The following is a 24,140-nucleotide window of genomic DNA, read 5'->3' as shown; positions in this document are numbered from 1 at the left end:
CAGGTAAGAGTAATATTTTAACATTTTTCATGTTAACAACTCTGTAGGCGGTTCAACCTGATAAGAGCGAAATGTGATTTTACAAAATTAATTCTATATTTATAACAAATAACGTGAAGAGATATTATCATATTTGTCATATTATTATTAGTAGCCTGATCAAAAAAAAGGTATAAAAAAGACGAGATTTAATTGTAATGACTATTTGACTTTTTTGTATACATATATTTTTGGACAATAAAATTTGGAGTTGATATTAAGTTTAGTTTTAGAGTTGTGTTGGTAGATTGTGTGTGTCATTAAATAGCTTTGAACTGGTAGAGTTTTTTGTAGTATTATAATTTTCACAGATATAAAATGTGTAAGTTAACACGAGGGTCCCACTCTAAACGAACAAACTTTTTTTTAAAACCAATTATAAAAGAATTATAGGAGTCATGCCTGATTATTAAACATTTTAAGGTAATATTATCTTGTATCATATTACATTTGACCATTCCCTGGCCCTACGGGTCATATTAACGACATCCCTATCTTCGGCGTAGAGGGCCGACATGAAGGCCCCTATACTGGTACCGCCTATTAGATCAATGGGTATGCCCACTTCCTTCATAGCTTTTATCATTCCAACGTGGGCTATTCCCCTTAATGGCAACATAAAATAAAAACGAACAAATAAGTATGAATCTGATACAGGATAAAGTCTTGAAAAAAAAATCAACGTTGCTAATAAATGAGGAATAATTATGAGCGAATATTTACTTAATAAATTAATTTGTTCTCCTTATAAAAATTAAAGAATACCTAGCTCCGCCACCTCCTAGCACTAAACCGACCGAGGTTCCGGTTAAGAAGCGCGCAAGACGAAAAAAATCGTTTTCGCAAAATTCGATGTTGCGCTTGGTAAGTATGACGGCGGTTTCGGCCTCATTTTTGCCCTCGAGTCTAGCCGGATTGAAATAGGAGGCGTTGTATAACAGGTCCATATAAAAATCCGACTATTTTAAATATTTAAAAATGATATAATGGCAAAGGTATGACTAGTGTTGTTCGATTTGAGTCGATTTTTAAAAACGGCTAACTCAAGATTTTAGCCAGAAAAATATTACCTAAGTCTTGAAATTTCGCTAATAGATGTCCAAACCTTTGTGCCATCTATGGGAAAAATCTTCAGACTTATGTAATACATTTCTGGAATAAAATATTGAGTTAGCCATTTTTAAAAATCAACGAGCCGTTCAACAACACTAGGTATGACATAAACAGCCAAAAAAAATATCGGCTCCCATACTTGGCCTTCTTGTTTCTAACCTGTGAAAATTTTTTAGCCCCCAATTAGTCACCCACCTCCCTCATCTATAAACTGAAGCATCTTGGCTGCCTGGATATGATGTAAAAATTTTGGAATTTCGAAGAGGAAAAAAAAACAATTGTTTTAAAAAATTGGTCCTTGTTCATCATATCGACTATTTTATTTATTTTTATTAACTGTTAATTTAATTAAAACCAAATTTATCTAATATTTTATTTGATACGTCATTTGTTAATATTCATCTAAGAATTATTTAAAACATAAAATATATCAATTAAAATTAAAATTAAATCGTCGTTGTTCGAAGCCATACTTTGTTGTAAATGGTTCATTGTTATTCGATTTATATTTCTTGCCAAAATCGAGACAATTTATTTTCCTAATTCTAAAACGAAAATTAAGATGAAAAATCAATTTAATTTAAAAAAAATTTGGAGGTCCCCTTTTCTTCAAGTAGCAAAAATTGGTCTCTTTTTCTACATTTTTATTTAGGGGGATAGGGATTTAAAATTGCGATCGGATAAATGACGGGTTGCAAAAATTCTGAATATCAGTGTTGCTGGTCGTGGAAAAATAATTGATATCTCAGAAGACATACTAAAGAGACGTTAACTTCGGTCTAGTATTATTTATATCTGGTAGGTGGGTTTATTAACTAACAATAGCAAGCGGCTCTAATGACATTAATTTAACAGTGCAGTAATCAGCGATACACCAAAAGGTTGCCTTGGGACATTTCTTTTAATCTCTAATTATATTGAGTATCTTCTCTAATGGGAGACCGTTTTAGAGCTTTCTATCAATTTTAATTATTTTTCATTAATTGGGTAATGGCCACATTGGCTCTAAGAATGCTGCTTTCCTGGAATCTTCGACCGACTAAAAAAATCTATTAAAACAGGCAAATTAGGATGAAAATTCTTAATAATAACATTTTATATGTTTCCCAAACCTTTCGTGGCACCTGGTGTTTTTAAACGACTCGATTTGAGCCGATTTTTTAAAACGGCTAACTCAATATATTAACCAGAAAAATATCAAGCCTGAAGATTTGGCTCATAGATGGCACAAAGGTTTGGACATCTATTAGCCAAATCTCAAGTCTTAGGCAATATTTTTCTGGCTAAAACATTGAGATAACCGTTTTTAAAAATCGGCTCAAATCATTAACAAAACTAGCTCACACCTTATTCTACAATCTTTTTAATTTGTATATTTCCTACTTTTCCTTTTTAAAATTTTTAAAAAATTATTAATATCATTATTTTTAGAGTAATATTTTATTTTCCATGTTGTTGCCATAAAGCTGTGTAGCATCTTTTTTATTTATTTTTAAATTTAAAATGATATTTAAAAAAATTTACAAATTTCTCCATCCCTAATGCCATTGCTCGTGGAATAAAATTATTATATAAAAATATTGACCCCTGAATCTAGATAAAAAGAAGACACTTGATATTTATTTCTCAATATAAATTAAATATAACTCCCCTCAGCGCATAATTATTAATCCTATTTTTTATAAAATCCCGCCAAAAAAATAGCATAGGCTATTATATATATATATATATATATTAAAACATATATATTGCTCAAGAAGTTTTGATTGAGATATATTTGTAGAATTTAATCCTTCCTAAAAAAAATCATTTAATTAAATGAAAATATGGTCTGAATCGTGGTATAAACTTTAAATCAGTTTAAATGCCTAAGTATTAGAAATTAGCGGCCCATAACTTTAACTTATAAATACAGGTCCGTAGAAAACAAGGCTTTTTATAAAAAGTGAGCGCATATTATCTTTCATAAAACATTTCTAAGATATATCAAACCCTAGGAGGGTTAGGGAGGCTAAGGCTCGAATCTCGGCCAGTGCCATTGCTATTCGTATTTCCTGGATCGTTTTTGGTTTGCGAACTGGGAAAGTGTACGGTGCTGTCAATGAGTTTACCAGTAGCGTAAGAATTGGAGAAAAGCCTCCTCAAAAACATACGTTTAGGACCTACGATATGGTGATGAGAGGATATCCAAGAACGGTTATTGAGCCAATCCGCTGTGGATTTAGGGGGAGTATTTTTGTCTCGGTGGAGTATTATGAGTTCTCGTTGAGCTCTAACCATAAAGTTCTCCAATTGTAGTTCCAACTTTATAAATAATTTATTTTTTTAGCGACAAGGCTATGATTAGAAGTCGATAAATCAAAGTATTGTTTTAGTAAAATATAATTATAGTTGTATATGAATATAAAATAGAAGTTTGGTTGCGAACACCAACGCCAACACTCTAAACGATAGAAATTTCTAATCAGCGTTTGAAACCAACTGTTTATAATTTATAGAAACCAGACAACCCATTTAGAAATACTAAGGAACCCCCAGAACCGGTTCTCATATAGGTTCGAGTAATTTAAATATATATAAAGTTAAATATTTATAAATTACCTAAAATCAGAATGATGCCTTTCAGACGCAGCTGGATATATGAGTACGTGCAAATAGAATTAATTTTGAAACCTAGACCGAGGATGTTCCCCGAGCATGGATTACGAGCACCAGTGAATACAAGGATAGGAGGGGGAAGAGGATCGGGAGCGGAGTATCGGCTTTGCTCTAAATGCGGTGAGCGGCGTGGGCAAGGAAGAGTGAAAGGCGCGTGGAACCGATAAGGGGTTACGAGCAATGGGCATATGATTCGGATACTGGAAGTTGGGGAGATCCTCATCCTCATTCACCGGTTCCTGCATTCTTGACTCCTCAACTTCCTCATCATGGCTCAGTTCATCATATTCCTATCTTGAGCCCCCAAGCAGGGATGTGAACCCGGACCCTGGACCCTCGTATTTTGGCTGAACCCGAACCCGGACCCGAACCCTTTTAAAAAGTGGAGGGTTCAAAGGGTTCAGGGTAAAAATTTTAACATATAAATTTTTTTTTTAAATAATGTAAAAATATTATTTTTAAAAAATAATATAAAATTTTTATAATTTTATTAATTTTTTTCTTGGAATCATTTATTTTATATTCGCGCTTTTCTTTTGATTTTCTTCCTGGACTTCATTTCATTTTATTTAGAGATTGATACCATAAATTATTTTCTAGTGTAAGTAATAATATTTTATTATGTAAATTTATTAATATGCTTTTTGCCTAAAAAAAGCATTCATATTCAAATGTCTGAGGAGAATTTGATGAATGCTTTAGTTGAGCTTGTTACAATAAATGGAAGACCTTTCAATATTATTGAGGATTCTGGTTTAAAAAAAATTATTGATCCTATTAGTAAGGCAATTGGAACATCAATTAACCGTTTTAAAATTAAGGACTTAGTGGTTGATGAATCGAAAAAAATACAAGCAAAAATTATAAAAGAAACAAAAAACAAATTAATTTCATTAAAATAGATTCCGCCCAAAGATTAGGGAGAAATATTTTAGGAATAAATATACAATATATTAAAGGAAATAATATAATCTTAAGAAATTTAGCAATGAAGGAGATTAAAGAAAGTTCAACTTCTGAAAATATAAAAAGAATGATAATAGAAACTTTAAATAAATTCCATATTCCTTTAAGAAACGTTTATACCATTACTACGGATAATGGTGCTAATCTAGTCAAATCTATTAAATTATTAAATGAATGTTCATTGGACGAAATGGATGATATAGATATAAATAATGATGATAATAATTTTAAGGACATAAGTGAATTTGACATACCGGAGATAATAAAAGATTTTTTCACGAAGATATACTGTATCAGATGTGCAGCCCACACACTACAATTAGCTATTAATGATTCCCTCAAAAATAATATCTTTAAAACTATAATTGACAAAGCAAGGGATGTTGCTAAATATTTAAGAACTCCTACAATTGTACGAATATTAAAATCCATGAAAAGGCAAATGGCAATATTAGATTGCACAACCCGTTGGTCCTCTATCTGTATGATGCTAGAGCGATTAATAAGTTTAAAAGATTTCTGTGATGATTTTATTATAGGATCATGTGAAATCATTTTGTCAGAGGATGATTGGAATCAAATTAAAGACCTTACTAGGGTGTTGGTTCCTTTGAAAATTACTACATTACGATTGCAGTCAGAACAGTTGTGTTTATCCGATTTTTATGGCATATGGGTGAGATATCGATTAGAATTAGAAAAATTTACAAGTTCCTTTTCATACGAAATATTAGAAAACATGAAAATACGAGAGCAACAATATTTGAAAAATAGTGTTGCGTATGCCTCAATATATTTAGATCCTCGATATCAAGTTCTATTAAGTATTGAGCAAAAGCAAATGGCAATAGACCATCTCGACGATTTATGGCATAACCATAACTCTATTATTAACAATATATTGGAGGCTTCAACATCTAATGGTTGTAGCGATAGTAATGATGATAGTAATATTGACGATCTCGAAATTTTATTATTAGATAGAGAAAAAAAAATAAAATTATCATCAGGATCAGATAGAAAGGTGAAAAAAATATTGATTGTATCTTTAATTGAAAAATTCTCAGAAGTTAAAAGAATTAATAGGGATAAAAATATTTTAACATTCTGGGAGGAAAATTCTCTAATATATCCTGAATTGTATACCTTGTCTAGATTCGTCATGGCTGTACCGGCGACACAGGTACAATAATTTATATATTATAAAGATAACTATCTATTTTAGGTCAGCGTAGAACGTGGATTTTCTTCTTTGAAATACATATTGTCTAATTTACGTGGAAATCTCAAGGATGATATTTTAGAAGATATTATGATCGTTCGATTGAATAAAATATTTAAAATTTAAATTATTTCATTTTGAATTATGAATGTGTATATATATTGAAGTATAATAAAAATGAATGAAAAAAAAGTCTTATTTTGAGTCATTATTTTTATGTTACCCTGGACCCGGGTCCTTTAAAAATTTATTACAGGACCCGAACCCGGACCCGGACCCTTTTTTTTGTTGAAGGGTTCACATCCCTGCCCCCAAGTGCTCCCCCGTCCTCACTAACTCCACGTCAGAGTCCGGCTGACTATCCGCACCAACCTGCTCTCGAGTCCCATTGACATTTCCAACCGCAAGCTCCAGGTCATATCTTCCGTCATCATTTACCGCTACATTGGGATCAGGATCTCCCCATCTTCCAGTATCCGGATCATATGCCCATTGCTCGTAACACCTTATCGGTTCCACGCGCCTTTCACTCTCCCTTCCCCACGGACACCATCGTTGAAGGTGTCCCCGCTCACCGCATTTATAGCAAAGCCGATACTCCGCTCCCGATCCTCTTCCCCCTCCTATCCTTGTATTCATCGGTGCTCGTAATCCATGCTTGGGGAACATCCTCGGTCTAGGTCTCAAAATTAATTCTATTTGCACGTCCTCATATATCCAGCTGCGTCTGAGAGGCATCATTCTGATTTTAAGTAATTTATAAATATTTATTATCCCCTTCCAGCTCCTCAATACTCTCCTTTCAATAAAATATTTCTCCCTATTAATTTTTCCCTTAGCTACCATTTCCCCCTTTCCCCCAAATTATTCCTAGTATAAATCCCCTTAACCCATTTTCCTTATTTATTTCTATACTATTTTCATTAAAACAATTATTTACTTGTGATTAATTTAATTATCTAATAATAAATATTTTAAAAAAAACAATAATAACCCTATGCTTTATAAAAATAATATTCTCCTACAATTAATTTCTAATAAAATCGATATTTAGCACATAAAGTTTAAAATATTGCGTGATTCTTTTTAGAAGGTACCATTCGTAATCGCGACAAATTTAAGAAACCGAACCAAAATCCACTCTCCAAAATTTTAGGCACCGTAACCCTTTTTTTTAAAAAAAAATATATCGAAAACCCTTTTTAGAGTATAAGTTTAAAACTCTGAATTCAATATATTAACTTTTATAAATCTCTGACAAGCGATATTTTTATTTTTTATGTGATGCAACTTTTTACGGTCTCTATCAAATAATCAGGTTCTTACATGTCCAGGCATAGGCCCCAAATCCGCTACCGTTACTATCAACACACAATCGGCTTGTCTAACACATCGGCGAGTCCAATTCGACAAATGGTAATCGCATTGGTAAAGTACCATCCCATGTAGGTCCTCTTGTTGACCTAGCCAATTGGAAAGCCGGTATTCGTTAAAACTTATTTTTCAAATATATGTAAGATTGTCGCAACTTTTTTAAAGAAATGACTAAATATTGAGAAAAAAAAGACAAGGATAATAATAAAAATAATTAAAAGTCGACCCAGCTCAACACGTAATCTTAACGGCCGGGCCGAAAAATCCGGTGGATAAACGAGCTGGTTCAGACCGAACCCTTTAGAAGCAATAAATTTTTATGTCAATTAGTTAATAATAAATCGAGCATCTTAAATTGATTAATTTTTTTTTGACGGAAAAGTTTTATATCCGATCTGATATTTTTTTTTAACAAAAAACTGGTGCACCCTTATATGGAAATAATGGGATGGGAGTAATTAAAACTAAATATTAAAAAAAAAGATTTGTAATTGTTTTTTCAATTTTTTAATGTAATTATTCTAAAATCACCTGTCTAGAGCCCCGTCACCAAGTTCACGTTTTACAATGTGGCTATCCAATTTTAAGGTAGGAACTATTTTTTTAAAAAAAAATGGGGAAAAATTGAATAGAATAATGTTTTATTAATGATTAAATTCGATATAGTGATGCAAAATCGTTCCATTTGGGCCGATTTTTAAAAACGGTTAAACTCAACATTTCAAAAAACCCTAAGATTTTGCTTATAAGATGGCACAAAGGTTTGGGCATCTATTAGAGAAATTTAGAGTCTTGAGACCAGGGATGTGAACCCGAACCCGGACCCTGAATCTTCGTATTTTGGCTGAACCCGAACCCATCCCCTTTTAAAAAGTCGAGGGTTCAAGGGTTCTGGGTGTCATAAAAATTTTTAAAAATAATAATATTTTTTTAAATAATAATAAAAAAATTTTTTTATTTTATTAACTTTTTTTGTGGAATCATTTTTATCTTCGCGTTTTTCTTTCAATTTTCTTCCTGGACTTCCATTTTACTTAGAGATTGATATCATAAATTATTTTCCAGTGTAATAATATTTTATTATGTAAATTTATTAATATGCTATGCTATAGAAATACGTTGACTATTTTGAAAGTGAATTATTTTGTAGTACAAGTAATAATATATCAATTTAAATGATAATGCACAACACGTTGGTCCTCAATTTGTATGATGCTAGAATAATTATTAAGTTTGAAAGATTTCTGTAATGATTTTATTATAGGAGCATGTAAAGTCATTTTCTCGGAAGATGATTGGTGCCATATAAAGGACCTATATTAGTTTCCTTTAAAAATAACAATATTAAGATTACAATCAGAACAATTATGTTTATTTGATTTTAAGGCATATAGATGCCGATTAGATTTAGAAAAATTTACAGTCCTATTTATAAGAAATATTAGAAACCATGAAAATTCGTGAGCAACAATATTTGCGAAAAAGTGTTGTATACGCTTCTATATATTTAGACCCTCGATATCAAGTTTTATTGAGTATTGAGCAAAAACAAATGGCTAAAGACCATCTTAAGGATTTATGGCATAAGCAAAACTCCATTATTTACAATATATGAGGCTACGACAATACCTATTGGTTGTAGTGATAATAATAATAATGATAGCAACATTGACGATCTTGAAATTTTACTTTTAGATAGAGAAAAAAAAATCAAATTATCATCAGATAGAAATGAGGATAAAAAAAATACTTATTGCATCTTTAATATTAAAGTTCTCAGAAGTTAGGAGAATAAATAAGGAAATAAATATTTTAAAATTCTGGGAAGAAAATTCTTCAATATATTCAGAATTATATATCTTATCTAGAATCTTCATGACTGTACCGGCGACACAAGTACAATAATTTTATAAAGATAACTATCTATTTTAGGTAATGGTAGAACGTGATTTTTCATTTTTAAAATGTATATTGTCTGCTTTACGTGGAAATCTCAAGGATGATATTTTTGAAGATATTATGATTGTGCGAGAATAAAACATTTTAAATATAAATTACTCCATTTAAATTTTTCATTGTAAATTATGAATATGTATATATTGAAGTATAATAATAAATGTTAAAAAAATCTTACTCTGAGTCATTATTTTTGTTCCATGAACCCGGACCCAAACCCTGGACCAGGATCCTTTCAAATTTAATTCCTGTACCCGAACCCGGACTCTTTTTTTTGTAGAAGGGTTCACATCCCTGCTTAAGACAATATTTGTTTGTGGCGAATATCGAGTTAGACGTTTTAAATAATCGGCTTAAAATGGAGAGATTTTGCATCACTTAATTAGGAAGATAAATATTATTTAGATTGCATAAAACAATATTTTTAAAGTTTTAAAATTATATTTTGTGGGAAGAGGGGGGGGGGGTATACATTTATACGGAAAGGGAGAATCCTCTAAATCTCATCCCTTAGTACTGTCTTTGATAGGTTCCCAGGGTCTGCACAATAATTGCATAAAAACCATTTTTAAGTATTCCAATTGTGTTTAGTGGGAATGAGGCGAGGGCATTTATATATTTATATGAAGAGGCAGAGTCACTAAATCACCCCGTAAGTGCTGTCTTGATTAGTTCAATAACCAAACAATTTCACCCGGGCCATAAATTGCATAAAAACAAATTCAACAAATTATTCTAATTATGTTTAGCGAGGTACCTCTTAAATCTCGTCCCGCAGTTATTGCCCTAAAAATATTATCAAATTATATATATGCAAAAAAACGCTTATTATAATTATCCCTGATAAATAATATTTGCCTATAAATAGAGAATTGGCATAAAAAAGGTTATTCCAAAACGAATTTTTGTTTTAAAAAAAAAGCTATATAAATATTATAATTATAGAAGAGTTGGTTACTAATGGTGTTTAAGGCGAACTGTAACTCGCAGGTGAAATTGGTTATAGGCACCTCAGAAGAAGCTGGAACAATGGCGACCGTAGAGAGATTCGACGAGATTGGTTTGCTCTCCAGACCGGGTAACTCTTCATTTTAAAAATCGATTATATTCATTGGGAAAGCAAACGAAACGTGTTAAAAAAACAATTAATCGAATATTTATTAGAAAAAAATCTAACATCGCGAAATACGAAATGAATTAAAATTAGTAAAATAAAGATTAGGTAAGAAGGTGAGGAAATTATTTCTTCCCTTCCTTCCTTCCTCCTTCCTTCCTTCCTTCCTTCCTTCCTTCCTTCCTTCCTTCCTTCCTTCCTTCCTTCCTTCCTTCCTTCCTTCCTTCCTTCCTTCCTTCCTTCCTTCCTTCCTTCCTTCCTTCCTTCCTTCCTTCCAAGGATTGATTAATGAATAGAAAGTTTAAGTAGTTTTAAGCAAAAAAGTTGAAAAAGATAATCTCTTAGTATCACATCCAATAGCAAAAGATAAGCAACTTTTAGTATACCGAAAACAGGACCATTGCGAGTTTGCATGGTATCCAACAATCTTTGCCCTAACAAATGAATTAACCTTGTCACGACCTGTTTGGTGGGTAGAATTAGAAATTAAATATAAATTAGTAAAATTTGTACATAATGATTTTTATTGATATGTTTTCATTCGCTCAAGAGCCCTCTAACCTCCTTTGATGAGTAAGATATTTAATAATTCAATAATAAAATGGATAATGAAACCCATTATGTTACCATCTTACCCCGTTCTGTTCATTTGCCCGAGAAATCTTTTAAATTTACTCCCTCTCATATTCTCATCTGCTGTTTTAAAAATATTTTTAAATCGTTCCCCGCTCAGCGCGTCCAAACAAAGTTAAAAAAATTTTAACCCCCCTTTTTACAAATCTCTACTGTAAATCTTCACTAATCACAAAATGATATTCGTCGATTAATTTTTTCAATCACTACAATACCTTCGAAGAAGGATTAATAATTGATGGTCAAATTAACAGTAAAAGGTCATCAAATTTTTTTCAATATAAAAGTGGTTTAGAAATAATCTTACTTTGGGATGATTTTTCTTTATCTGGTCCAATAAACCTTCGGGAATTTTGGCTAATTCCGTATCCCTACAAAAAAAAATATTAGGGAAAATAATTTGTAAAAAAAGAGGTAAAAATCATATCTTAATCAAAAAAAATTAAATTTTTTTGTTTAATGAGTATAGTAAGTTCCATCTCCCAAAAAAATAATTGTGTAAAAATACATATATAAGTTTAAATTGTAGATCAACCCAATAGCTCTTACATAAATATAGGCGGTAGTTAAACGGCTAACCCAATATCTTAGCCAAAACTATCACGCAATCCTAGTTGCATAATGAAGGTGGTAGAAAGGTTAGGACAACTATTAACAAAATCGCTAGGATAACGTAATTTTTTTTGGCTAAAATATTTGGGTTAGCCATTTTTAAAAATCGAACCGTTTAACAACACTAATTGGCGGTATAAAGAATATTTTGAATACCTAATAGCGATTATGGTCGAGAATCGATGTTTTTGTGTAAGCACTTCAACCTAATACGTAAAGTAAGAAGAAAAAAATAAATATATTTTAATGTTAGAGTCTATAAATTTGTAACAATTCCCAGAAATGATATAATGATTGATGTCTTATATTTTAATAGTTTTGCTTTAAAAATAAAAGAAAGATTGATATATTCGGGTAAAATGTAATTTACCAATCCGACTAGTTCCCCCCTTCCAAATTCACCGATGATTTCCCTTTTGTGGCTTCCATGAGTCTTGTGAATAGAACGAACTCGCCCGCTCAACACTATATAAATACAATCTGATTTCTCGTTTTGTCTTTTAGTTTAAAAAAAATAAATAAATTAGTTTCAAGACGAAATTATAATCATAACATTAACCTCAAGGTATAAATATCCCGATGCCACTTTATTGTGGAAAAAAAAATTTATGGTCAACGACTTTCTATAAAATTATAAGGGGCAAGTCGGGCCAGCATGAAAAACCTATTCAAAAATTTCTATGGGCCGGTTTGGGCCGGGTCAACCCTTATCATATATAGTCTAATTCTAGTCAACGTCAGTTATTAGCTCATATTTATAGGTTAAAATCCTCAAAATACAATCATTGACCTGAATAAAGCTCTCCCAGCTTCGATCTGGACCCAATCAAGGCTAAAGTCTATTTGGCGCAGGAATGGGGATATTTTCATGACAACAGCTTGCGCCAGGTTTAAAACGGCCCAGGGTTGTTCATTAAGGATTCTACATATTTTTTTCGGAATTTTTGTTTTGTTAAAGAAATTTGCATATGAAGAGTAAACATTGTTAAAGGTATTACTTTATTTATAAAACAAATTTTTGAATAAAACATATCGATTCGATAAAGGACTCTGTCCATGACTCGTTTTATTTTCTAAACAGAATAACTCTACCAGTTCTATATAACTTTCTTTAAACAAAATAATTAAAAAAATAACGTAGCTATTTAGATTTAAGAATAGCACTCATGTAACCAATCTGGCTCATGAGTCAATATTCAATTAAATCCTCCCATTGTAATGAATATATTATGTTTACTGTGATATAAACTTATTTGCCTGGAGTAATATTCGTTTCGATTTCTTACCTCAATATAAAAAAATATTTGATTCGTAAAACCAAAATGCTCTTCAAACCGCATTGTCGCGTTGTTTTATAGAAGTAGCTCATTCTCTGAGACTTGGTCCAAAACAGAGATAAGTTTTAAAAAAATAAGGCTAATCGGGACACGGCCTAATAGTGCGCAACAAATTGAACGTTTCAAAGCAGCGTTTCAACGAAAATAAAAAAAAAGTAAACGTAAATTGAACCGTTAATTTTTATTCTTCAATATATATGAAAGAAACGTATAAATTTAAAACAAAAAAAAATTTCTGTCCAATTTAAACGAAATGTATTTAAAATGCATTATTTGCGTTTTGAAAAGCTGCCTTTGAAATGTTCAATTTGTGCGCACTATAAAATACTTCTTTTTTATAAATTTTTCGTTAATTTTTGCTCAACCTAATATATAAGGTAGCAATAAATTAAGTAACAATTGAAACATTTTTTTAAATTTTTAAAAAAGAGTTAAAATAAATTTAATTTCGTTTTAAATAAACAAACTAACTCGTAAAATTGAGTTTTATCGATTGTTATAATCCAACTTTTAACACGGGCTTTAATAGTGAATATAGAAGCTTCGCCAGTTATAACTGATAGGGCATCCACGAATTCTCCGGGTTTCACCACAAACACACAAACTTCTTCTTCTTTTAAAGCTTTGGCGTCTTCACTTTCCTCACTCTCGGCTACGTCGTCTTCGATCTCATATTCTTCGTCGTAATCTATTTTACCTTTCCTGTAATCCTCATAATTTAATCTAAAACTAGATGGAGTCTGTTGGGCATAAATATAAGTTAAATGTATAAAGATGGGTAATGTTGTTAAATGGCTCAATTTAAGCCTATTTTTAAGATAACGGCTAACTCAATATTTTTGCCAGAAAAAGATTGTTCTTTCTTTCTTTCCATCCTTCATCTGCGATTTCGCTAACTAGAATAGTCCACAAAAATCGGTTCAAATGGAACTGTTTAACAACACTAAAGATAGGGATTAAAATTTAAAAAAATAGGGCTCTATAATTTGAGTTCACAAAATTTTTTATTAATTTAATTTTAAACCTTCCAACAAAAATTGATTATATTTTCTTAAGAAATTATCTTTATATTTTAGTATATTAATCCAATTTTATTCAAACATTTTTTTCGTTTTTTCTTTTTTTCCTTCCTTTCTTCATATATCTGATTCCCTTTATTATTTTCCTGCTCTGTCTAATCAAAAAATATTTAGTCAGACTAAGCATTAATTTGTATTTGAAACTGATGATCTAAAGTCTAAACATTACAGGGATTGATCCTAAACCAGAGTGTAATCGCAGATATTTTTTTTTAATATTTAAATCAATTTTTTTAAACAATTATATTTTATATGACCAAAACAGTAAACGTGGGAGTGATATATTTAAACATATTAAGGAAGAATACCTTCATATTTTTATTTAAATAAATGAAATATCACATTTTTAAACATTTTTACGAATATAAGAAAATTAAATTTACAATTTTAAAAGATATCTCACATTTTAAAAATTTTAATTGTATACAAGCATACTTATAAAGAATGCATAAAAACAGAGTTTGAAAAAAAAATCTTCAAAGATGTTTTGAGCAAAATTTTGAGCCAAAAATTCTTTGAGAGATAACAAAATTTAAATATTTCTTTAATTTCATCGTGAAAGATATTCTATGTATGACAATCACAAAAGATTTACTTATAAAAGATTTTTTTACAAAAAATGATATGTGTTTCGAGCTTAAGAAAAAATCGAAAATCATTTTTAAAAAAAAATTTATTTTGAAAAGCATTTTCAAAACTTTGCACAAAACATATTGAAAATACTCATTTAAAGGTAAAAAGTGTAATAGAACAAATATCTTATTTTGACACCCTAAAGCAACCTAGAAAGGGTAGAGACAGAACACGCTAAAGCATATCTAAGTCAATGGCCAAAATTATGAAAAATTTCTGAAAAAAATATAGATAAAATCATTTTTATAAATATCAGCCTCTAATAATGGTTAGATACTAATTTCAATCACGAAATTTGTAGTGTATATTGAATATATCAGAAGGTGTAGTAGAACAATTAGTATGACACATCTGGTATCAATATTTAAATGCAAAACCAAATAAGAAACGTTTGGTAAAATAACGTTAATTTATTAAATAATGTCTATGGGCAATATAGATACATAATTTTCACTCAATTTTTAGGTGTAATAGCTACTTCAGCTTCTGTAGAATTAATGTTCTTTTGGTCTAGTCCAATCCAAATTTGATTACAGAGTTGGACTAGAATAAGCGGAAATTAGTTGTTTTTTTTTAAAAAAATCACTAAAATGCTTAGTTTATAGCGGGAAATACCGCAGCTATCCGTAAATTACAAAAATACATAATGTTATGTTAATGAAAGAAAGAAAGAAAGAAAGAAAGAAAGAAAGAAAGAAAGAAAGAAAGAAAGAAAGAAAGAAAGAAAGAAAGAAAGAAAGAAAGAAAGAAAGAAAGAAAGAAAGAAAGAAAGAAAGAAAGAAAGAAAGAAAGAAAGAAAGAAAGAAAGAAAGAAAGAAAGAAAGAAAGAAAGAAAGAAAGAAAGAAAGAAAGAAAGAAAGAAAGAAAGAAAGAAAGAAAGAAAGAAAGAAAGAAAGAAAGAAAGAAAGAAATAGTTTAACTCTCAAAAATTATATATTTTGACTTGCCGTTGTTTTTTATTTTTGTGATTTAGGTTTCGTTTATGGTAAGCATCGAGCGTTAGCGACACTTATCACTTGGGTATTTTATTTTCCTTCAAAATCAAGCAAATGATAGATAAAACATCTAATCTATAGCGATATAATTCGCATCGCGCAAGTCATTATAAAATTTAGCTATTATTTGCTTACTTTTGAAAAAAAAAAATATACCCAGCGATACGAGCGTACTATAAACTAGGCCTTACATTGTCCGACTCCGATAAGTTATAATAATTATTTAAAAATTAATATTAATTTTTTCTCCACCTCTAAATTTAGAAATATTATAAAATTTGATTGAATTTAGTGATAGATAGATTCAAAAGTTTTTTTTTTAAAAAAAATGAATATTCAAAGGTAATTTTCAACGCTAATATTTATTTTCAAATTTGAAACCGACCAGCTTCATCTGAACCGAGCGAATACGAACAAAAAAATGCTTCAACCTCTTAAAAATTTGAATAATATTATTTCAATTTTTCTAATTTTGAAAAAAAAAAAAATTACTTCTGCCGTATCTTTTTTAGAAGTCCTGACTTGCGTTTCATTTTTTGGATCTTTCATAACCAAACCATCGTTATTCTCGTGATCGTGGGAGATCCCATCTTTCGGGCTCGTTCGTTTTAAATCCCCCACTTTAGGAATGGGGTCCGAAGCTTTACTCTCCCTGGATTTATGCGAATGGTCTAAATTGGCGAAATTTCCAAAGTTTTCCATTTTGTTCCAAGAGGTAGAAGAAAAATAGTAAGGAGACACGGGGTCCTTTTGCCACGCTGTCAGACCTCCGGATACGAGAAATATTAAAGAAACGTCCTTTTGTAATACATTTTTTTTTTGAAAAAAAAAGTTCAGATGGGCGCGGTTTTAGAATTAAATCCCATATCAATAATTTTGTCCGGGATTATGTGATGGTTTTACTGACCACTAGTTAATTTGCCAATTAGCTTGATTTTATTTTTTAAAAGCTATCGGATACTAATTTTAAAACCCCTAGATATTTGAGGGCCTACAATGTTGAAATAAAAAGTATAATGTATAAACGTCAATGTTGTTATTTTTTTAAACTTTTAAATCATTTTTTTGAGCCGTTTTTTTTTGTTTTAGCTTTTAAAAAATCTAATTTTATCGAAAATATATCCTAGCATGTTTAGAATAACTTTCCTAGTAAATTTTCGACCATTTTGCTTATTAAAGTGTGAAGTCATTCAAAATTTAAATTTAAAAAAATCTCAAAAATTCATGAAATAATTATGTAAAAAAACCTACCATAATACGTTTTATACACCATTGTTAAAATATATTCCACAAATAATCATATATTTGAAATTCTAAAAAAAAAAGGCGCTCCACATTAACGCTAATAACACATATATATTTATTAGTTTTTTCTAAAACTAAAATTTACGACCGCTGGGGCATTTTTTTTTGGTAAAAAAAATATATAATAATAATTTTAGTCAGTTTTGTTAAACAACGGCTCTTTCTAACTCAATACTTCATCCGGAAAAATATTATCAAAGCCTGAAGATTTTGCTCATAGAAGGAACAAAGGTCTAGACATATATTATGGAAATTATGAGGCTTAGGCAATATTTTTCTAGCTAAAATATTGAGTTCGCCGTTTTTAAAAATCGGTTTCAAAACGTGCCATTTTAATAACACTAACTTTAGTTTTAAAATTATTTACCAAGCTATCTTGCTCCACTAAAATTGCTCCGGGCATAACGCACTTAATGTTCAACTTGCATTTCAATTTCTCTAGAGGCTTTTGAAAATAAAGATATAATTCTAATAAATTTCGTAATAAAAACTATTTGTTTTATATATTTTAGCGGCAATGTGTTATTTTTTCACTTTTTTTAAATCATTTATTGTGCGCTTTTTTAATAATTTAAAGAATCTGATTTTACGGGAAATGTATTCTATCATGTTTGAAATACCTAATTTAAGAATTTCAGACAATTTTCTACAAGAATTTTCGAACTTCATAATAATTTATATTCATTTTTCCATAGATTTTTTTTCATATAAATTATAAATGACTCCAAAGGTTGAGGGTAAAACTGTCTACAATTCATAAGATAGAATATTTCTAAACATGCTGGAATATATTTCTGGAAAATATCAGATTCTTAAATAATTAAAAACGTGCTCAAAAAATGATTTAAAGTTCAAAAAAAAAATTAACATATTGCCGGAAAAAAAACACACATTTGGCGCTAACATATATATCAACAAAGCACATTGTAATTTCTAATATGGTGTTATTTAATCACAAATTTCCTTATTGATCCGATTTCTTCTTAAGAAATTCGTATATTAAAATAAATAAATAAAACCATTTCAAGGGCTAGCAACATTTTAATGTCCTGAGCCGCTGCCTCGACTATTTGATTTTCGATATCGTTTAAATTTGAAGTCGATTTTGAGCGAGCATTTTTCTTAATCTTGTTTAAAATATTTGTACATAAAAAATTAAAGAAACTTTTTCTTTCTTTTTTTCTTTCTTTCTCCCTCTCTCTTGATAACAAACCAAATGACTCATGGTGCTTACATTATTTAAAAAAAATTCTGAAACAATGAGATATCCCTTTTCCTCGTAAAGAAAAGATGTTTTTTTTTTAAAAAAATCCATTGGACTAATCTTGAAGATGGGAAATGAATGTGGTGTTATTAGTTAGTTAAACCTCTTTAAGTCCGATTTCTTGAATCGTGGCACAAATTTTCTTATCATTTACAAAGTTCTCCTTTCCATTTGCGCCATTCGCGCCTTTTCTCCGATTTTGGACAATTTCCGAAGATTTGGCTCGGTCCACAATATCGTGTCCGCTTTTATCACCACGAGAGTCAGGAGTTTTACTTTCCTGGATAAGCGGCAGAATGAATTTGTTGTAATTATCCACGCTCGTGGCAAAATCCTTAAAACTTTTCTGGGAAAAGGAGACTCTTTTGTTGTTTATACCTCTCGAGAGGGCCATGTCAAAATCTGACATTTTTCGACGCCATTTATTGTCTTTTGAAAGAAAGAAAAATTATATAATAGAAAGGTCCGATTTTATTCAATAAATAGAACGTATCATTGGAAGATTACAAATGTCCGCAATTTTTTTTTAGAAAACAAACATTACAAGCTAAACTCCAATTTTTTTTAGAAAATATCATTGCATCTAACCTGGCCCACCATCTGTTTTATCTTCAGTCGCCACTCCGTTAGTCTCGACATTTAGCAAGTCTATTTCTCGATGATTCTTCTTATTTCCTTGCTTCGGTTGATCCTCCTTCCACTTTTCGAACCGGGTAGTATCGGAAGAATCCGTCCGATCTACTATGTTCAGATTGATGGAACTCAAGCTTCCTTTCTTGGGCTTGCGATTCCTAATCTTATCGTCACCCATTTTGTCAACGTTGTCCTCGGGTATGGCGGCGATTGTAGGTTTTATTTCTTCTATGGAACCGATGGTAGCGCTCCTACTGCCGGCGTTGCTGACCTTCGCGGGGATTATCTTAGGCATTTTTGAAATATCGAGAGACATGTTCCTCCTACCCAGCCTCCTGTATAGGGCGCTCAATTTGCTAGGACCGGTCAAGTTACTCATCAAGCTACCTTTGGCCTTGTCGAATAATTTTTCTTTAGCGTCGTTTTCCTTATTTTCATCGTTCAATTTTGTGGCATTGGCTGCGTTGCTGTTAAAAAGCGTGTGAATTTTCATGTCTCTATGTAGAGGGTCGGTCATTTGGTTGTACTATTTTGATATAAAATATTATAAAAAAATTGTTATGGTACGTTAATATATTAATGATTCATATATGGTGCATTTCGGTTACAAAGGGACAAATTTAAAACCACCTTTTGACCATTATAATAATATCACTAATAAATAATATACGTGTTGGGATATGGAATCCATGGGGATTGGACAGTGAAAAATGATTTTTAATATTTTAAAAGAAATGTATTCCAGCATGTATTGAGTACACAGCAACGATTTTGCCTATGAACTTTAGAAACTATTTCTTATTATATTTTTTAAGGGTTTTTCGTATAAAAAAAATACAAAAATGTTTACGGTGATATTTTGTCTGAAAATCATAGCGTGTGGTGCTCCACACATGCAGGTTGAGCCAATCTTTATAAATGGCTAACTCAATATTTTATCCAGAAAAATGTTACTCAAGCCTGAAGATTTTGCTCATAGATGGCACAAAGGTCTAGATATCTATTAGTGACATCTCGAGCCTTAAGCAATATATTTTTGGTAATATTAAGTTAGCCATTTTTAAATATCGGCTCAAAACGAGCCGTTTAACAACACTACATGCAGGTATACATTTCCGGTTAAATCGACTTTTTTTAAAATCGCCCTCGGTAAATGATTTATGATTTAAAATTGAGAGATTCCGAATCTCCATTATTTTATATTTATTGTATTTTATTTTACATTTTAATGTGGTACAATTAACCAATTGCTCAACCATATTTTATTTTTACTAAATAAGATTAAGTATGTTGATATTCTATCTAAAGTAATCTTTGCTTGAATCCACTTATATCTTTAAATATGAAATTTACATAATTAGTAAGCAGAAGATAAATTTTTTAATATGTAGACCTTCGAAATATTCAAATTTTAGAAAACGTTATTCTTACAAAATATTATGCGTTCGTACACTCTGGTATAGCCTTAGCCTAACTATGATAAATCGAATTCGGTATTTTTATTAAATATTACTAAATAAAAAAATTACAAGATAAATGACTTCTGCGTTTTTTTTCTTCATTAGATAATATAAATATTTAAAATAAATTGGTAATATTCCACAAGGAAAATAAAAAATATTACAAAATAAAAATTAATTAAATCTAAATATTTTAAGGTTTGGTTCCACCTTTTATATTAAATTGACTAGGTTTGAAATCCTGCTTCTAAGAAATCAATGTTTTATTATATTTTCCGTCAATAATATATTTTTTTCCGGTATCAGAGCTTCAAAAGAATGCTTCTCGAAGATATATACTAGAGTAAATCATAGTATAAAATTTCCCTCGATTATTATAAAAATATATTTTAAAAAGGTTATCTTTATTTATATAGAAAAGAAATGGCCCTAAAATGTGTTTTTTTCCTGAAATATCTTACAAATTCTTTCACTCATTTGTTATTAACTAATCAAACAGTGAGTGTAATGTTTTAAAAATTAAAATGTTCAATTTTTACCGGATTCAATAGCTCCGCCGTTAAACCCAGATGATTATTCAAAGCCAGAAACGTTACTCTTTGCAATCTAACCATTATTATCTTGTTATATTTGAAATAAAAATATTATTAAAACATTTGCTTATTTATTAATTTTATTTTTTTTTAAAATTATTTGTTAATTGTAAGTATATATTTTAAATGTTACTTGAACCAATCTTACCAAACTCTGTGGGTATTTTTGAAAGATAGTTTGCAGGGCCTTCACTGGTAATCTTTGTTTATTTATTTTTATATCGAATCTTTATCAAGAAATAAATCATTATGTTTTCAGAATAAAAAAAAAGGTAAACGATAAATTTTATAATAAAAATTCATAAGATATTTCATGTTTATGCTGTGATAGTCGCTATCGTTTATTTACCTGAGTACGATGGAATCAACCTGAGCTTTGGCAAATACGCTCTCAAATATGCAATTATTGTCCTATAAATAGAATATTTTTTGAAATATATATTTTGCACATCATAATATAAGCAATAAAAGTTATTTTCAATTTAAATTATAAACAAAATATTTTAAAAATACTTGGCCTATAAAAACCTGTATATTTCTTTTTCTATCTTAATAACCTGGTTAAATATTGTTAAAAATTTTAATATCCTCAATATGAAGATTTAATATTATTAAGTTATTTTGATTTCACAATCAGCTAGTGACTTACAGAGAGCCCATCTAAAACGCTAAGCAAGCTGTATATTGTGTCTCCCTCGCAAGCTTTTTTAGTAATCATTTGGCTGCCATCCTTACATAATAAATAATTACACATTTTATAATCCATTCTAATATTTATACATTCATTTCTGTTTTAATTTTAAATACTGTTTGAAAATATTTTGGGCTATACGATATTATTTCTCCAACAATTAAATTAAATATCCCATAAAAAATTCTTATTGTAGATTAATTGTTTGTTTACTAGTGTATACCTTACTACTCATTTAAAATTACATGTCAAAGTTTACCTTTTCTATAACATATACATATATTTGACCAGTCTGTATAACATACATGCTATCATCTTTCTCCCCAAGTGAAAATAGGAAGGCTCCCCTATCTAGATTTATTGATTCAAAATGCTTGCAGAGTTCTAAAAAGACAGGTTTTTCAAAGTGACCAAATACTCTGTGTATAAATTAAATAATAATGGCTATTAAGAAGAAACTCAGCATGACATAAATAATGTGGTAAATTTATATCATTTCAATATTACATTTCTATCATTGACTAAGGCATTTTAAGTATGGGTATAAACTATTTTATTTTATCTTAATATATATGATTTAAAGCTAGAAACTATTTGTTATACCATGCATATTAATTTATAATTATATAAATTTAATTTTTTTTTATTTTAATCACTTCACCATGATGAAAAAAAAATATATATCTATTACTGAATGCTCTTAAGCATAAATATAACTTCCTCTGGCAAAAAATGTTCTCCTCTTATATTTGTAGAATTTAATATATCTTCTTCTAAAATTGCAGCTGGTGGAGGTTGTTTAGTTAATATAGGTTTCCCCTCATCATCTCTTTTTAGGCTTAAGAGACTATATTAAAAACATGATGCTAGGGTATACATTTTAAAATGTGTACCTTTTAGCTAATTTGAACATTATATAACGTTTCATAACTGTATTTTGGCCAATATGATCATTTTTCATATTTTTTAACTATTAAATTTATATAACTTCTAATAATTATTATTTATGTATGCAAACTTTTCTTAATATTCTCTTTCCATAAAATATCATTTTATCCCTTTTTCTAAATCTCAATTTTGGTGGACCACTTCTAATTATATTAGAGGCTAAAAATAGTGTTTAAGAAAGTATTATAATTATATTTAAAATGTTACTTTTCTGTCGAATTTTTTTCACTAGATATATAATAGTTGAGATAAGTAATATACCAAATATAAACCCACAGATTAAAAATATATCTACCTATTGTATAATATATAATAGATATAAAGCGTTTAAATAATTACCTTTAACTTTAATATAAGGTTGTTTAGATGTTTTAATGACATATAGTGTCTTAAAGTAAAAATATTTAAAAAGTCATATGTTTGTTTCATTTTCGATGGATGGATGGATGGATATATAAATTTATAAATCATATGATTATTTTGTAATATATATGGAAAGTTTAAATATTATCTATCATAATCTGTAAGATATGAAAACTATAAAAGTCAATTTTTGTCATGATCTTTCATGCCATATTCTAACAAAATAATTTTTTAAAAAAAATTTGAAGTAATCTTTAAAGAAAATGATTATTTAAAAAAATAATTCTATATAAATTATTAAGGGGATGTTCATGAATAACTTCATTTAAAGTCTCTATATATGTAAAAAATGTTTATTAGAGTTCTTCTTATTACTTTCTGATTTGGTCCAATTTTTACAACATCCTCTGCATAAATTTTAATTAGATTTTGCTAAAGAGCTTGCACATCGTTTCTTCGTGTAGAAACTGATTTCATTGCTGCTAGCCCATTAATATAAGATGGGGTGAATATAAGCTTTTAGGTATCTGATCTTGATTTAGGTGTGCCAATTATAATATTGCTTGACATTTAAAAGCGAATACTTTGATTTGATTTGAACATTACTATCTTTATATTATTCGATCAATAATAGAAATTTGATAAAAAAGGAGGATTTTCTTAACGAAGACATTTTTTATGATGGTGTTTTTCGGCAGTTTTACTTCTGAAGTTCATTATTATTATATTTGTTGTATTTTTTATGAAAAAAATGAATGAAATGTATAGAAAATGATAAACTTCTTGTGCCCGACAAAAGAATGAAACGCCTCCATGTATTTTTCATACCTCAAAAAAAATTTTATTTTAAAAATGTAGATTTTTTAAAAATATATATGAGTATGATCTTAGATATTAATTACTACCATAACTAAATATATTTTAAAATAAACAACGTTTAAATTATTTTGATACTTTATTCTCCCTCAATTTATTATGGACTATTACCTACTTATTCAATAAATTTCTACATTTTTTGCCATAAAAAATTGTGCATTTTTAAGATTTATATGAAGTATTCATACAATACATTGAATCTTAAGTTCGTGGCAACCCAGTGTGAGTACTGTATAAATTCTTAAATACATATCCGGTCAAATCAGATTTTTTAAA

At 29.5% G+C, this 24,140-nt stretch overlaps 1 protein-coding gene across 1 annotated transcript in view; it reads right to left on the bottom strand.

Moving 5' to 3' along the window:
• Positions 1 to 23,034, bottom strand: part of LOC135924624 (patatin-like phospholipase domain-containing protein 7) — a 36,229-nt gene extending 13,195 nt beyond the window's left edge. The window contains exons 1-27 of the mRNA XM_065459714.1: positions 22,965 to 23,034; positions 22,833 to 22,920; positions 22,696 to 22,784; positions 22,571 to 22,647; positions 22,369 to 22,524; positions 21,937 to 22,096; positions 21,636 to 21,716; positions 21,336 to 21,397; positions 21,120 to 21,186; positions 20,933 to 21,013; positions 18,889 to 19,459; positions 18,404 to 18,729; positions 18,056 to 18,163; positions 17,404 to 17,481; positions 16,224 to 16,529; positions 13,496 to 13,764; positions 12,478 to 12,609; positions 12,058 to 12,184; positions 11,844 to 11,893; positions 11,383 to 11,446; positions 10,829 to 10,904; positions 10,287 to 10,412; positions 7,904 to 7,967; positions 7,325 to 7,493; positions 3,145 to 3,456; positions 805 to 998; positions 488 to 644 (exon numbers count right to left, since the gene is read on the bottom strand). Of these exons, the coding sequence (XP_065315786.1) occupies positions 488 to 644; positions 805 to 998; positions 3,145 to 3,456; positions 7,325 to 7,493; positions 7,904 to 7,967; positions 10,287 to 10,412; positions 10,829 to 10,904; positions 11,383 to 11,446; positions 11,844 to 11,893; positions 12,058 to 12,184; positions 12,478 to 12,609; positions 13,496 to 13,764; positions 16,224 to 16,529; positions 17,404 to 17,481; positions 18,056 to 18,163; positions 18,404 to 18,729; positions 18,889 to 19,459; positions 20,933 to 21,013; positions 21,120 to 21,186; positions 21,336 to 21,397; positions 21,636 to 21,716; positions 21,937 to 22,096; positions 22,369 to 22,524; positions 22,571 to 22,647; positions 22,696 to 22,784; positions 22,833 to 22,920; positions 22,965 to 23,006 (4,032 nt within the window). The 5' untranslated portion in view covers positions 23,007 to 23,034. The remainder of the gene's footprint in view (positions 1 to 487; positions 645 to 804; positions 999 to 3,144; positions 3,457 to 7,324; positions 7,494 to 7,903; positions 7,968 to 10,286; positions 10,413 to 10,828; positions 10,905 to 11,382; positions 11,447 to 11,843; positions 11,894 to 12,057; positions 12,185 to 12,477; positions 12,610 to 13,495; positions 13,765 to 16,223; positions 16,530 to 17,403; positions 17,482 to 18,055; positions 18,164 to 18,403; positions 18,730 to 18,888; positions 19,460 to 20,932; positions 21,014 to 21,119; positions 21,187 to 21,335; positions 21,398 to 21,635; positions 21,717 to 21,936; positions 22,097 to 22,368; positions 22,525 to 22,570; positions 22,648 to 22,695; positions 22,785 to 22,832; positions 22,921 to 22,964) is intronic.
• Between the last annotated feature and the right edge of the window lie 1,106 nt (positions 23,035 to 24,140).

Source organism: Gordionus sp. m RMFG-2023, chromosome 2, assembly GCF_954871325.1.
Source record: "Gordionus sp. m RMFG-2023 chromosome 2, tfGorSpeb1-WG-v2, whole genome shotgun sequence".
In the NCBI taxonomy this organism is placed as follows: Eukaryota; Metazoa; Nematomorpha; class Gordioida; order Chordodea; family Parachordodidae; genus Gordionus; species Gordionus sp. m RMFG-2023.
Note: the sequence above shows the minus strand (reverse complement) of the source record. Positions and strands in the feature narration are given on the sequence as shown.